The following is a 16,845-nucleotide window of genomic DNA, read 5'->3' as shown; positions in this document are numbered from 1 at the left end:
GATAAATATGGTGTCATCTATAAGAGTAGAGGTGAAAATCCAAAGTATTTCTCTGATAGATACATAGTGGGACATTTATGAAGACCAGCATACTCGCACGCCAGTCTTAAATTAAGCCCCGCCCCAACTGCCTCACTCGATTCACAAAGAGGCGCACGCCCTGACCAGCGCCTGCTGTGGCCCTCAGGCCTTCCCATCAGGCAGCGAGGGAAACAACAGGCGTACGCCAGGGAGAAGAGGCAAATCCGCACCTCCTCCTTGCCGTACGCCCCAGCCACAGCCTTCATCCCCCAAAACGTCAGCATGCACACTGAGTGTGCATAATAGTAAAAAAAAAAAAAAAAAAAAAACTTGAACCTTTACACCCTTTTATCTTGTTATTTTTGTTGTTATGTGACCGAAAATGAAGATGCCTTCTTCATAGCCGAAAATAGAGAATTGATATAGTATGATTCATTTGACACTATTTCTGTGGGTTGTTTTTTGGTCTGTACACCATACCCACGTGGTTAGGTAGTCACGCCACGTTCCTACGTACTACCCCGTAATGTAGATGGGAGAGTCAGTGTGAATGATGATGAAAGTGACAAATGATGACTGTCTTACTTATCCTTCCATCAATATTCAATGTAACAAAGACAGACATATAGGCGATTAGCTTCTAGAATTATTGATGATGCAAAGGGGGGAGTAAGATAAAAGATTTGTGGTTTGTGTAACTAATCTTCATATGGCAATGATTTTTCTGCCAGTACAAATTTACTTTATTGCAGAGATGGGGAACCTTTGGCCTCCAGCTGTTGCAAAACTACAATTCCCATCATGCCTGGGCAGCCGAAGGCTGCCCAGGCATGATGGGAATTGTAGTTTTGCAACTACCCTGTTTTATTGATTAGCTTTACAGTGCAACTTGTGGCATTCCTCCCCCTTTATCCCAACGTGCCCATAGGCCTGGTGGGCATTTACTATGCTGCTCATATGATCTCCCAAAAATAGTACCAAGTGCCTGGAGCACCATCAGCTCTCGGTCCTGGGATCTGGCTACTTTAGTATTTTCCGAGAGGATAAATTCCCCTCTAAACTGGATGACACTGTACAAAGTGAATCATACAGACAGCTGATGAAAGGCAGGAGACACTCGCTACATCAGAGAAGCACATCTATAGTGGGACTTAAAAGGGTATTCCCATGGTTGGTGGGGGGTCAAGCTATCTGTAAAGAACCACAACCAAGCACTGTTCAAATGAATAGAGTTGAGTTGCAGTTTCCTGCCTAGCTGGACCAATGGTCAAGGTAAGTATGTAAAAGCGCCCCAGTACTCCCAGGAGTTATCTGAACAGAACTACTTTCTTGCAAAAACAGCGCCACCCCTGACTTCGGGTTGAGTGTGGTATTGCAAGTCAGCTCTATTCACGTCAATGGAAGCAAACTGCAAAACCCACAACCAAACTGAGGACAAGAGTGGTGCTGTTTCTGGAAGAAGGCAGCCATGTTTTTCTAAGCCCAGTAACCCCTTTAATTCTGTGTATTAATACAGACAGTCATAGGATAATCTTGTTGGACTAAAAGGACCATTAGAAACCTTGACAACATGCTTCATTCATGTACCCTATGGGGGAGATTTATCAGACATGGAGTAAAGTGAAACTGGCTCAGTTGTCCCTAACAACCAATCAGATTCCACTTTTCATTCCTCACAGACTCTTTGGAAAATGAAAGGTGGAATCTGATTGGTTGCCAGGGGCAACTGAGCCAGTTTCACTTTACACCATGTTTGATAAATCTCCCCCTATATGTGCCTATTTATACACAGAAATCAGTATTCTGTCTTTGTAGAATTAGGGTCTATCTCTATAAATGCTGGAGCTCAGTCCTAGTACTTATGGTACATAAGAAGAAAGTTTTCCCTAGGGATACTATCTGAGCATTGGTCTGTAAGCTGTAGTGTCATTGGGTTAGGCCGCAAGATAAAACATAGACTGGCTGACACTTTCAAGTGAACCCAAGAGTAATGCTCAGCAGTAGATGCAAGGAAATCCACTACCAGTGTAGCGTCCTAATAAAGGAGAACGACTATAAGAAAGCATGTGTTTGATGTTATGGCTGGTAAAGGTGGTATACCAGTTATCAAAGGGGTTAGTGAGGACTGTAAGGATAAGCCATCAGTGCATACATGTTGGAGGTTTAAAGCGACTCTGTACCCACAATCTGACCCCCCCAAACCACTTGTACCTTCGGATAGCTGCTTTTAATCCAAGATCTGTCCTGCGGTCCGTTCGGCAGGGGATGCAGTTATTGTCATAAAAACAACTTTTAATCCGGCAGCGCTGTGTCTAACGGCCAGGGCTTACATTTGTATATGCATTAGGCTGGCACAACCTCTCTGTCCTTCCTCCCTACCCTCCTCATCAATAGGAATACTCCAGGCAGATTGCTTCCTATTCCCCACCTGTGTGTATAATGAACATGGGCTGGATCGTTAATACACCTGTGCAAAGCTTAAACAGCAGTAAATGTTCCTGGATCGTTCCAAATAATGAGGAGGGTGGGGAGGAAGGACGGAGAGGGTGTGCCAGCCTAATGCATATAAAAATGTAAGCCCCGTTAGACACATCGCTGTAGGATTAAAAGTTGTTTTTCAGCACAATAACTGCATCCCCTGCCGAACGGACCCCAGGACAGATCTTGGATTAAAAGCAGCTATCCGAAGGTACAAGTGGTTTGGGGGGGTCAGATTGTGGGTACGGAGTCGCTTTAAGAAAAACCCTCATCTTTTTCATTGATAAAGGGATTGTCTTACATGTTACTTCTTTCCCTAAAAGTGGCCAGGTTTGGATGACGCACTAAAAAAGCTGCCCAATCCCCTACTGCTGCCATTCCTGGTCTCCACTGATCACCGCTTCTGGTCCTCATCTTAAAGTGACTGTACCACCAGACCTAGGCTGAAGCACTGGAGGCGGGCCGACCCACCCTAAGTGGGAAGAAACTCCAGCCTCTCCATGACGTGACTCCATTACAATCAATGGAACTCTATTATAGAGGGGCTAGGGTTTCCTTCTACTAAGGGTGGGTCGGCCCGCCTCCAGTGCTTCAGCCTGGGCCTGGTGGTACAGTCACTTTAACGGCAGGGAGCATCTGCTCAGCGGATCACTGATCACAGAGTTGTCCTGCCTCAGCACTTTCATTGTTGAGGTGGAGATCTGGAAGTGTTGAGCAGTGGTGACCAAACACCATCGGAACAGCCCCATTCGCTTTAGGGGTGCCTTCCACGTACCGTATTGCAGCAGATTTCCCACACAAAATCTACATTGTTCAAATCAACGCACATAATACACTGCTGCGGAAATACATTGCCATTGAGTTACAATGGCTAATCCTGAGAACAGGGACGCAATGACCCTGCAATTGATGGATCGCCCTGTGCGCTTGAAGTCCATGCTCCTTTTATTCTTTATGGGTGGTGAGCGCTCCATTCACTGCAGGCCATTCGCATCTTGGGATTGATGGGTGTCTTGGTGGTCGGACCCTTGTTGTATCCTATGTATAGTGGATGGGAATATCCCTTTAATTCCCAAAAATATAGTTAAAGGGGTTATCCAGCGCTACAAAAACATGGCCACTTTTCCCCCTCTCTTGTCTCCAGTTCAGGTGTGGTTTGCAATTAAGCTCCATTTACTTCAATGGAACTGAGTCTCAAACCCCACCCAATCTGGAGACAAGAGAGGGGGAAAAGTGACCATGTTTATGTAGCGCTGGATAACCCCTTTAACTAGTGACCACATTGAAGCCATTTTCCCACACATGTACTCACAACTCAAAAACACAGCACACCATGTATACGTGTGAGAAATAGCCCGAATATAGTTGCTAGAGGACTACATTCAATACATTAAACTGAATGGCGCTGTGCCAGTAGAATCACATATGTAATGTGCACAAATCACAATGTGAACCGGTCAGGTTGGGACAAAACAATCCAAAGAAATTGTTATCACCTGCCCGATCCTCAATTAGATGGTGCCTGCCCGATGCCCCATTCGGATACTCACCACTCCCTGCTCTTGGTCTGGACACCACGTAGTGCTAAGGTGGCCAATGGTCGGCTCAGCAGATGGTTCTATATATTAAACAGCTGGGTACGGACATGGCTGGTACTGCTTCGCCTTAAAAGTGCTGATCTGCAGATACAGATGTACATTGTGACTATGTAAACAATAAAGACCCCCACCCATGTCCTATCCTACAACATCTCTAGTTGTTACTATACGGGCCACTCTCTGTATGTTTATCGTCTCACCACCACACCCTATCGCACACAACATAATCAATGTAGCACGTGGGATCTCTTAGCCTAGTAACACCAGAGCTGTGAAACCCGCGCCCCAGGGTGCACTTTCATGCCATCTCATGTCTGCCACAGACCTGCGTGCCAATACATACAGGATTAAAGTGTCTGATGCTCGGGCAGATGTGGTGCGGACGGGCATGGCATATGGATTATAGAAGTTTAGCAGTACTTCTGTAGGTGCGATAACTTTTTTTTTTAATAAGTACCTGTGTGACCATCCTCCTCCTCCCTCCCCCTCTTCCCCTCAGCTGGGAACAAGCTATTATAGAATCAGGATATGCTATGAATAGTACAGAGGCAGCGGAGGCACATGGACTGATGCTGGGTGTTCTGCAGCAGATTTGGAACATGGTTTAGATGCTGCTGCTGAGCAGAGCCAGGATCTGCCCTCTTCTGCTCTCAGTTCCCTGGCAGTCCCCGCACAGCTCATGCAGCAGCTACAAAACACAATGCACCGATTGGTCCCAGCCATGTGAATGGAGCCGAGGAAACAACCAATGGCGACGACGCCATCGGACGGAGGACCAGTGAGGAGAGAGCGCCGCAACCATCCAGGATACAGCGTTCATCAGCATCTCCTGGAGACACTTCCAGTTAACCCATTCCCTATGTTAGCTCCCAAAGTAACCAACCAAAACAACATCACGCTAACAAGTACTAAACCAGGCGCCTTTTTTTTATTTTTTTTTTATTTTTTGCAGGAAACTAGTACTAAACCCGGTGCACCAAAGATCGCAACCATGATAGGGGATTATACCCAAGGGTGTGAGAATTTGGAGAATGAGTATTTAAAGTGGAGCAGGATTTAGGATGACATGCCTTAAACTAGAGCAGGATTATACTAACCGACCGCCGGAGTAGGATTACAGCTCCGGGGCTGGAATATAGTGTCGAGTATAGGACCAGGGCAGGATTACAGTAACAAGTATCAAACCGGAGCGACGGATTACAGTGCGGAGATTAGACCGGGGCAGGATCAAGGAGGAGAAGAGGAGACGTTGATAATGGGAAGATGTATGTAGGGTAGACGCTTATAGATGTGGGGTCTGGTGAAGACCCCTGTATCCGAAGGCTCCGAAATGACATTGTGGTTAATAGAGACCCCATAGAGCTCCTGTGCTATAGAGGTCAGCTAAGGTTACAGTTATGGATGAGCAAGGGAATGTATACTGTAGAGTTGTCTCCTACCTGTGGCTGTTTAGTCAGTGCAGAACTACGACTCCCAGCATGCCCGGACAGCCTTCGGCTGTCCGGGCATGCTGGGAGTCGTAGTTCTGCATTAGCTGGAAGCCACAAATTGGGGAACGCTGCCATAGACATTAGCGACCATGAACATCCTCGAACAACCCCACGTAAGACACTACTCACAAGAGGCACATAGTGATTATAAGGTTATGTGTATTATTCTAGACTCACACTGAGATAATAATAAAGTACAGGCCGAAAGTGACAGCCGTGCTCTACAGCTGTGGCGAAACCACAACTCTCATCGTTCACACCAGCAAGTCCCATAAGAGGGATCTAAAGAGTGAATCCACAATCTGCAGGGATCTGATCCCTGAGATGATGTTTAGTAGTGTCCTTCCACCTATGGAGCTCCTATATAGCAACTATAGCTCCAAGGCATAATGGGAGTTGTGGTTCGCAGCCGAAGTTGAAGATCATTGATCATCTCCAGAAATTTGTATTGAGTCCAGTTCAGACTTGGAAGTGCCCAAACTGCTGTGTGATTGGCCATGGGAAGTATTTAGAGGAGCAGGGACTTCTCTTAAAGAGAAAGGAGTCCCTGCTCCTGTACTCTACACTGGGCAGATCATTGATCATCTTGTATTGGCTCAGTTCAGATTTGGAAGTGCCCAAACTGCTCTGTGATTGGCCTTGCAACCTATTTAGAGGAGCAGGGACTCCTCTCAAAGAGAAAGGAGTCCCTGCTCCTCTACCCTACACACTGAGCAGGTTATTGATTATCTTCTGAAATTTGTATTGGGTCCAATTCAGACTTAGAAGTTCCCAAACTGCTCTGTGATTGGCCTTGCAAAGAGGAGCAGGGACTCCACTCAAAGAGAAATGTGTCCCTGCTCCTGTACCCTACACTGAGCAGGTCATTGATCCTCTTCTAAAATTTTTATTGGGTCTAGTTTGGACTTAGAAGTGTCCGAACTGCTCTGTGATTGGCCATGCAAAGTATGTAGAGGAGCAGGGACTCCTCTCAAAGAGAAAGGTGTCCCTGCTTCTGTACCCTACACTGAGCAGCCAGGCCCCATGCAGAGTATAGGTAGTGAGGGGAAGCTGCAATGCATATAACAGCATCAGAAATAAATCACAACATTTCTAAAAAGTCCAAAATGTTTTTGCACACTGAATCTGATCCACCATTGCGATTCACTTTGCTCAGGGAGGCACAAGCCACTGCCCCTCCTCCCCCAGGGGTGATACTGGACCGCTAAAAGGGTGCACAATCCTACCAGTCTATAAATAGGATTTACTGCAACTTTTTAAGGACTTACAATGTTACACTACGACCAAAGAGGTAATGCACCAGGTAGGTCATGTGATCGGTCGCCCTTCCCTCACCGCAGGTGCAATGGAGAACATATGACGTTTTGCACGGCGATCGGCACTTGTTTACATCTAATGCATTGGAGTGGTGCTCCAGCTGTTGTAGAACTACAACTCCCAGCATGCTCCACAGGCTTTAGAGCACAGCCCCAGGACCTTGCCATGATCTGCTGGAGATTACATCACGATTTATAGATGACATACATCGGGATTACCGGATTACAGTGCGGGCAATACTATAAGACCATTAGTGGCTAATACATCATGAAGTCACAGGAGCCAATATTAGGCAGATTAGAGGGAGTGTGAAGGGTTAAGTCCCCCCCTTCCGTATGTCGCTGCCTGGTTAACCCTTCGCCTGCCGGCTCCCGGCTGACAATGTGCAGCATCTCTACATGCCCTAACATGTTGATGTTATGGTGGGCGGAGCCCCAGGCGGGAGGAGGGGGGGCTGAGCGGCGGCTCGCGCGGGGGGCGTGGTCTGCAGGTCTCCGCTCTAAGCGGGCGGGGCTTGTCCAAGTTGGCTGCTGGCTGCTCCAGTTCTGCTGTTAGTGGAAACTCTGTGAGCCGTGTGTGTGCTGCGCTCCGTGTAACCTGCGGGAGAGCTCCGTACTGCGCCCTGACCCGCGCCCGCTCTATGGGAGAAACCGATGGTGATGACTGCATGAAGCCGGGGGCACAGCTGTGAGACGGGTAAGTGGCTTCATGTGCGCCCCGAATATTACCGGCAGCCCCAGATAGCTGGATTACTGTGCTGCACCCCTATCCTGACTGTATTACTGTTCTGCACCCCTATCCTGACTGTATTACCGTGCTGCACCCCTATCCTGACTGTATTACCGTGCTGCACCCCTATCCTGACTGTATTACTGTGCTGCACCCCTATCCTGACTGTATTACCGTGCTGCACCCCTATCCTGACTGTATTACCGTGCTGCACCCCTATCCTGACTGTATTACCGTGCTGCACCCCTATCCTGACTGTATTACCGTGCTGCACCCCTATCCTGACTGTATTACCGTGCTGCACCCCTATCCTGACTGTATTACCGTGCTGCACCCCTATCCTGACTGTATTACCGTGCTGCACCCCTATCCTGACTGTATTACCGTGCTGCACCCCTATCCTGACTGTATTACCGTGCTGCACCCCTATCCTGACTGTATTACTGTGCTGCACCCCTGTCCTGACTGTATTACCGTGCTGCACCCCTATCCTGACTGTATTACCGTGCTGCACCCCTATCCTGACTGTATTACTGTGCTGCACCCCTGTCCTGACTGTATTACTGTGCTGCACCCCTGTCCTGACTGTATTATCATGCTGCACCCCTGTCCTGACTGTATTACTGTGCTGCACCCCTGTCCTGACTGTATTACTGTGCTGCACCCCTGTCCTGACTGTATTACCGTGCTGCACCCCTGTCCTGACTGTATTACTGTGCTGCACCCCTGTCCTGACTGTATTGCTGTGCTGCACCCCTGTCCTGACTGTATTACTGTGCTGCACCCCTGTCCTGACTGTATTACTGTGCTGCACCCCTGTCCTGACTGTATTACTGTGCTGCACCCCTGTCCTGACTGTATTACCGTGCTGCACCCCTGTCCTGACTGTATTACTGTGCTGCACCCCTATCCTGACTGTATTACTGTGCTGCACCCCTATCCTGACTGTATTACTGTGCTGCACCCCTATCCTGACTGTATTACTGTGCTGCACCCCTAAAATGTCTGTGTTCCCATGCTGCACCCCTCACCTGACTGTATTCCCATGCTGCACCCCTGTTTACCCTGCTGCACCCCTGTGTATCATGCTGCACCCCTAAAATGTTTGTGTTACCATGCTGCATCCCTAACCTGACTATTACCATGCTGCACCCTGAGATTCCTATGTTTACCATGCTGCACCCACACGATTCTTGCGTTGTCTTGTTGTACCCCTGTATCATTTTGCTGCACCCCTAACCTGACTGTATTACCATGCTGCACCCCTAAGATGTCTGTATTACCATGCTGCACCCCTGTTTACCATGCTGCACCCCTGTTTACCATGCTGCACCCCTAAGATGTCTGTATTACCATGCTGCACCTCTATATCACTTTGCAGCACCCACATGCTTCTTGCCTCGTCTTGCTGTACCCCTGTTGCTTATTTGCACCCCTTGCAATTCTTTAGCTCCTTCTTGTATGTGTCTTATTGCCTCTCTAGAATTTCTGCCCCTCTTAGACTTTCATATCTCTGTTTTGGACCCCTAGATTGTATATACCACTTCTCCTCCTTCTTGCACCCCAGAAATGTCTGTGTCCCCCCCTGCACCTCTAGGACTGTAGCCTTTCCTTACTGCACCCCAGGGGTTCCTCATTGCCCGGGGAGCTCTGTTATGTTGGATTGGCTGCACCTTGTGGATGTCTGGCTAGACTTGCTGTATAGCCCTGGGGTGCAGTCTCTATAGACCCCCCAATCTGTAAGTTAGACGACACAACCGGTAGGGATCATTGGCTGGTAGTGTGTTGTACCTGTGCAGGGTGAGTTATGGGGGTCTGTGCGGGGGGGGGCTATAGGATGTTTACATTGCCATAGTCTGCTCTTGGGGTGGGGTATCCATCGAGTGTATATGCTGCATCTATTATTTATCCCTCCTATACACGGGTGTCTGTAGATCTCGTGTGGATGAGTCCTCTGTGGTCCGCTGCTTCTGCCCTGACATGTTCGCAAGGGGTTTTCCGTTCACATGACTGTCGCTGTCTGCGTTCTCCTGCCAGCCTTGCAGTGACCCACCCTTACCTTTCCTAAAATTGCTCCCTGCAGTCCCTGATCCCTATTGTTTACACAGCAGATGTAGCTGAGCTCACAGAGTGCTGCCAGGTATAGGGGTGGTGTGATGCCCTCAGTGCCGGTGTGCCAGCCTGATGCCACGTGGAGGGTGCAGCAGCAAACGCCGGCTAGGATGGGTGATATTTTGCGATTCTCCTCTGTTATAATGGGGCTATAGGAATCTAGGTGACAGCTGGCTGTCACACATGAGAGATCAGATGTCCAGGGGTCTGGATGAGACTGTTCAGGAATGTGATGCAGTCTCGATATACGATAACACATGGGACCTTATGGATATAGTCACTGTGGTCTGCCTAGAGACCCAGTGCGTCTTATCCCGCAGCCCCTTGCTGCAAAACAAGTGCATTGTCCTGTCCTCTCCGAGACCGCTCGCCGCTTTGTTATTGTCCTCATGCTGTCAGGTTACTGGGAGGAAGGAGAAGCCCCCGCAATGTTATTCTAAAAGCCCCTGTCTAGTTTTTCTTTGAGCGTCCGTCCGACACACGCTGGGTCATATAAGGATTTTTACACACCGGTCTGTAAGATTTGTTTACAAACAGTGACAGTGAGGTGCTAGCACCGCCCCCTAGCGGAAACTATGGTGCATTGCACCCTCAATAACGCTGCATGGATCCCGCTGGTCGGCAGCGACTGGGATTACAGGTGCAATTCATAGAAGAAAGGAGAAATTTCCTGCCTGATCTGAAAGGCATATTACGTAGCGAATATGCGAATATGATATTGTTCTATATAAAGATGGGAATGTTTATAATTACATTTTTGTAATGTATTTTTTTCTCTTTCATTCTACCAGATTACAAATTCAAAAAATGGCGAGACCACTTCATGACGGAAGTACCTCCGAGCCCGTGGGAAATATCCGGTCCGAAGCCGGCCGTACTTTCCCTGCTGACGTCAGTGCCTGTGAAGCCTCCTCTTCTACAATCTGTGAACAGAACTTACCAGTGAGCCATCCCGCCGCCACCACCCCCTCCTCCCGGTCCTTATCGCCTGTGTGCCAGAGACGCCCCGCTCCCCACTCCCAGAACGGACTTGGAATGGTTAATGCTTGTGACCCCGAACCTTCCTCGACCCCCTTTGAACAGAGACATTGCCCTTACCCAGAATCCTTCAGCACAGGAGAAACCACTGCCTACGGTAAGTCGTAAAAGATCTTTTCTACAATAGTTCATTGTGATGGTGCTGCAGTTATTGCATGTATAATGAGATGTGTATGTAGCAGAGCTGAGTTTGATCAATGCTCTGGGATCATTCTCCTCTACTGGGCAAGAAGCCATCGCCTCGGCCACAGTACTTAGATACCAGGTTATTCTGACTCCTATATAAAAGCCCTGGTAATGCATTATGTGCCAAGTGACAAACTCTGCTCTGCTACACCTGTACCCCAGATATAGGTGTTATAGAATTTGGATACAGTTTATAGTGTGTAGACATGCCCCGACTTGCCTTGACACCTATTTCCTTTAACAATAAGATCAGTGTGTGAAATTTAAGCGGACGGACGTGTAGATACCTGTTTAGGATACAAGAGCAGATTGTAAGTGGCATACTCCCCAATGACCAAGATAACTCTTAGAGCGCCTCCTATTGCTTCTATATGCGGGATGGCCTATCAGTGTGTAGCGGTAGCTGAAGTGGTGCTGACCTATTAGCCGCATTACCACTCACTTTCATTACTCACTCTCTAACCATGTGCGGTCTCTTTGGGCGTCGCTCTAGTCACCCGGCATACCACAGGTGTCTCTCCCTGCAGGTGCCGCAGGCGTCTCCTATCCCCGACCTCACCATATAAGTCCATCTTTTCGCTCCTATTTACCGAATAGGTTTTCATGCACATGTTCCTTATTCTTCCTGTTTACGAAGCTGCACGCCTGGCACTGCGCCAGTTCTCCAGAGACCAGTCATGACACCCTGGCATGGGTCCAGCGTGTCTGGAAGTGTTGGCTTCATGGATACAGTGGCATGGTCATGTGCTGGAATGAAACATACACTATTCTATAGAATCCCTTAGATTTTTATTATTCCCATTGTTTATGTGGCGGGTGATGTTCTATATGTTGCATCACTATGAATGGGAGTGATGATCTGTCTGCGTTTTCCCTATATGTATTGTATGAGGACATATGGTGTAACTGTGGTGAGGTCATTGATTTACTGTATAGAAATAGTCAATGCAACGATGTTACATGTCACACTAGAAGTCAAGTTTATATTATTTGATTCTTACTATTATTATTGGTACTATGTATCCTTTGTGCTGTGAACGTAAATGTGATTCAACTATATAACTTGCTAGTTTACATTCGTTCATCTTAATTTCATTGCATTCTAAGAGCATAGACCCCCCCTTTAATTCTGAGTATGGTGTGATTCTCCTGGCCAGGTCTCAGGCACACAGCCCATGAACACTCCAGGGTGGGCATGGACACGGATGTATCTAATCAGAATGACGCCCAAGCAGATCGCCCCTTGGCAGGAGAAGTGCCCATAGAACGGGAGATCGCCCTACGCTTGCGCAGGATTGGGGACCAAATGAATGAACGGTATCTGCAACGGGTAAGTGTTGATGCCCCTTTTACGATATATTTTGTAACTTTCATGTGGGCATTGCGGGGTTAATATCGGCGTTATTGCTACCCTCCCGCATTGTTATCCCGCAGCACATGCAGTCCTCCTCCGCGGCACGAGCCGTCACAGTGTGTCTTCCCTTTGTGCTGCGCATTTAGCGTGTGCTCGTCTCTGCCCGCTCTTCCTCCTTTTTATACGTGTTACTATATTTAACCTATGACTCAGACGCCTGCCGGGATCCTGGCTCCTCCCACCGCTGCCTCCATCTGTCTTATTTATCTCCCCTCGCAATGACTAAACCTGCTAATCCACATGGTGGAGAACCTGGTGGAGCGGTGCAGGAAAGGGTTAAGTTGCAGACACCGCTTTAGGGCAGAGATGGAGGGGGATGGGGGGGGGGGGTCAAACTTACAAGTTACAATAGCGTCGGTTGTTTAGTGAAACCTGGCCGGGCTGTATCAGTGCTTGTAATAGATGATATCATAGCGGGGAAGGTTTGGTGTGGTAATATGAGAGCGTCAGCATATAGTGGGTTAACTAGAAATTGTTGAAAAACCGGACTCCCCCCCCCCCCCCGTTTATTGTTTGGGCCAAAACATCATTATAGCATCTGAAAATGCAGTAGGGGATCTATTTATTTTTTAAGGAAAACTCCAGATCCAGGCTATTGGCTACATTAGATCTCTGCTTTACAGCTGTTGCAAAACTGCAACTCGCATCATACAGTTATACTCTTGATTACAGTGTTCCCTAACTTTGTGTTTTCCAGCTGTTGCAAAACTACAACTCCTATCATGCTCTGTCAGAGCATGATGGGTGTTGTAGTTTTGCAACTTATAAAGTGGCACCGGTTAGGAAGAACTATGTTAGAAACACCAACTTGTTTACACTGATGGTATTACTTTGGAATTGCAATGATCTAATGCAGTGTGGCAGTACAACTCCCATCATGCAATCATAGGGTTATCCCCTTATTTACAGTGTTCCCTAATCTGTGGCTCTCCAGCTGTTGCAGAACTACAACTCCCATCATGCCCTGACCTGTAGGTTTTAGAACACTGCTGTAAATCATCTCGGTGATCATAGTTTTTTGTTTTTTTTTTGCAAATTATGATTTCAGTCAGATTTGTATTTTAGGATTGGGATAAAGCGCGTCAGTCATTCCCTTTGTCTGTTTCTGTCTATATCTTCATAGTCCAATGGCTGACATCTAACGTCCTGTCTTTTTCCCTCTTTTCCAGAGGCAGGTTGGACAGCGGCAGTGGTGGGGTCCCCTGCGCTGGCACCTCACCCAGATCATCTCAGAGATTGTGGCTGCCTTGTACAATCCACTTGTGGACATTTTACCGCAGAACTAAGGCGACTGGTGCCATGTGGACTACTGGTACATAAGAATTGGGTATTTCTCCGATGCCTACAGTCACTGACTTCTGCTGGCCGGAAGTCGAGCGTCTTGTAGAGTCTTCATGGACAGTACCGCGCTGAAGACAATGAATTAAAAGCAACGACTCTTCCAGTGATTATATCGGTTTTGACCTGCGAGAGACGTTCGGCCTTGGCCGGCGTCCGTAAAGGACATGGCGGATATGGTAAATGCCTTATCTTCCTACTTTTCACTGGCAGACTTTTCGTGTGGAAACAAAGTGGGTTTTCTTCAGTAAAGACGTTGTAAGATGGCCGTCACACACGGGGGATATTGGGAGTGTGGATTCGGTGGTGTTGTCGAAGAGTTTTCGGTTGAAATAAAACTATGGCACATTCTTTAAAAAACAAAAAGAAAAAAAAAAGTTTCTACTGAGTACATGGAAGAATTTGTAGCCGCCGACACCATTGGCACCTGGTAGGGGGGGGTGATGCCAGTCTGGTTGTGCCCCCTCCTAATGCACTCATATCTGTGGCTAGAAAGGGTGAATTTTTCTGAGCCATACTAAACTGCCCTTGTAGCCAAATTGTGGAAATCTAGACAAGCCATACAGAAATCTTGCTGGCCCCCCATTTTTGCATGCTTTGATTGGCCCAAGAATCCGAATTTCATATACATAGAGCTCCGCATGTTGCCACGCTGTAGTAACCTACGTCCTGATAGCACTTAAAAGAAAAAACTTCTTATTTCTTCGCCAACGCCTGACGTTTAGTCCCTGTAAAGCTTTGATACTGAAACATTTTTTTTTATCCTTTCCTATGACAGAACTTTTTTTTTGCTATTTATGGAAGAGAAAATTCCAGGAAAAAATTTAACATATAAAAAAAAAAACAAAAGGACAAAGTTCATTTATTTATTTTATTCTTTGTTGTAATTTATGTATTTTTTTTTTTCCCCCTTTATTTATAACAAGAATTTTTTAAAATCTCATAGGAAATGAGAATTTTGAAGTATAAATATATATATATTTTTTTCCACATTCTCTCTGGGGGAGGATATATTTTGCCTCCGTCCATAAAGGAAGGATTTAAAGTAGACTTATAGCATCCGCAAAGGTGTGAGGACAGTAGTGGATCATCTGCTGCCTGTCTCACATGCACTATAGATTTCTCTGTAGGGTTTATGTAACCAGGCATCTTAATATCGCTCTGTTTCCTGAGGTGACGACTTAAAGGGGTTATCCAGGATTTTAAAAACACAGCGCTACTCTTGTCCTCAGTTTGTGCGTGGTATTGTAGTTAAGTTCCATTGAGGTTAATAGAGCCAAGTTGTAATACCAAACACAACTTGAGGACAGGCGTGACACTGTTTTTGTAATTCTGGAAAACCCTTTAAGGTCTTGCATACCAGATCTGTCTTGTGGCCCATAGCAACCAATCAGAATTGAGCTTTCATTTTCTAAACTGCACTGGAATACCCAAAGCAAAGCCCTGATTGGTTGCTGTTGGCTACAAGGCCCCTGTTTACAGATGTAGGAATGAATTTAAGGTGGTCTTAAAGGTTTCTGGACCTAGTAAAATGGTTGACTTGAATTATTCAGGTATTTTATTCACAAAAAAACAAGAAAAAATGGCTGACAAATTTTCTTTGGCCGTCTGATGAAGACTGAACCTGTTGCCCTTAGCAACCATTTTCTCCAGTGCATGCTAAAAAGCTGTGATCCGATTGGTTGCTGGGGGGAAACTGTTCAGCTGCTAGGGGTTGTAATTGAAGAACAAAAACATGGTGCTATCGCCCATGGTGACCAGGTTTCTGATTGGTCCATAGGCATGGGTATATTTTTGTACTTTTTCATATACAACCCTAATATTTTTTTTTCCGGCCACAATGAGATGACATTCATTAGTAGCATGTCCGACTTTTGGAGAGATTTATAAAGATTAGTGCTAAATATAGTGAAAAGGTTGCCCCTAGTAACCAATAGGGTTGTTGCTTTATCAACTGAATAAGCTGCAATCTGATTGGCTGACAAAGGGAACTGTTCGCTCTGGCTTTATCAGTCTCCCTACTGGTGACCTTTACATGACCACTGAAAGTTCGTTTCTGCATAGGGATCAGCGATCCCTACGGACCTGTCAAAAGAAGAAGAGGAGCAGATATAAAGATCTCTATGTCCTTTTAAAAAAAAAAAATTGCACTTCCTGGTTACATATAAGCCCTACTTATAAGAATTCTGCGGACCTGTCTAATACACAGTAAATTTCGGGATCTAAACGAAGGGCTAGTCCACTCCAGATCCACACGGCCACGACAGAGGTGAAGTTCTTTCTGCAGCTATAACCTTCAGTTTCCCATTGATCACAGCAATATTTTTCTGCTTCCAGCCCCCCAAACCTCCCAGATTCCTAGCAGATCTCACTGTGCATGATATGGCGCCCCCTGTCTTCAGGTCCCATATTTCATCCCATGTACCAGTGGCAGAGTTTATTACAGTTTATTCTAAAGAAGAATAAAATAATAATAAAAAATCACTTTAAGGTTAAGATAATTAAATTTTATTTTTATTTGTACAGTTTATAAAATGTCGGCTATATTTTTGTTTACAGCAGAGATGCTGAGAGAAACGGAGACGAGTATATTTATTTCTTGCTAGTCCACATGCATATTCCGTACAATAAGCCGTCATATCTCGCAGCAATTCCTTCCACTAACCCACATCATAAGAGCTGTATCAGTCCCCGTCAGGGCACAATCCAGGGGACCCCTCACTCAAGGGGCTGTTATATATGTAAATACTGTACATCTGTGAAACCCAAACATCCTTTTTTCTTTTCTTTTGTTCTGTACATTTTGTGATTGCGTTCTTTTTGTACATGGATTTTGTATTTCTTTTCAATAAAATTTGGATCTGAATTATATCTGTTGGCTCACGATTCGTTACTCGACTGCTAGTGGCTACCAGCTGGCGTAACACATGGGCAGTCACATGACTGCAAGGTTGGCATCATAACTGTGCCGCAGTCATGTGACCAACGTACCTGCGGCCTTGTTGCCCTCAGGCTACTCTTTGGCATCTGCAGCCATCTGGTCTCCACCATTTACTGTGCCAGGACTGGGTGCAATGTGGGAAGGAGCAGAAGCAATGGGGACTACAATAGGAAATGGGATTTC

The 16,845-nt window shown here is 46.5% G+C and overlaps 1 protein-coding gene across 1 annotated transcript; it reads left to right on the top strand.

The window, feature by feature from the left end:
- The first annotated feature begins 7,391 nt into the window (after positions 1-7,391).
- On the top strand, positions 7,392-16,592 carry BBC3 (BCL2 binding component 3). Its single transcript, XM_069986818.1, has 4 exons — positions 7,392-7,600; positions 10,537-10,880; positions 12,127-12,299; positions 13,553-16,592. Exons 2-4 carry the CDS (start codon positions 10,553-10,555, stop codon positions 13,667-13,669), a joined length of 618 nt encoding a protein of 205 aa, XP_069842919.1. The 5' UTR covers positions 7,392-7,600; positions 10,537-10,552; the 3' UTR covers positions 13,670-16,592.
- Positions 16,593-16,845: the final 253 nt, after the last annotated feature.

Source organism: Dendropsophus ebraccatus, chromosome 10 (assembly GCF_027789765.1).
Source record: "Dendropsophus ebraccatus isolate aDenEbr1 chromosome 10, aDenEbr1.pat, whole genome shotgun sequence".
Lineage (NCBI taxonomy): Eukaryota > Metazoa > Chordata > Amphibia > Anura > Hylidae > Dendropsophus > Dendropsophus ebraccatus.
The sequence above is the reverse complement of the archived record's forward strand: the minus strand, read 5'-3'. Positions and strand labels throughout refer to the sequence as shown.

Coding starts and splice junctions, on each gene's coding strand:
- BBC3 (XM_069986818.1), top strand. CDS start 10,553: ATGGCGAGACCACTTCATGACGGAAGTACCTCCGAGCCCGTGGGAAAT. Junction 10,881..12,126: donor AGGAGAAACCACTGCCTACG/GTAAGTCGTAAA, acceptor TCTCCTGGCCAG/GTCTCAGGCACACAGCCCAT. Junction 12,300..13,552: donor ATGAACGGTATCTGCAACGG/GTAAGTGTTGAT, acceptor CCTCTTTTCCAG/AGGCAGGTTGGACAGCGGCA.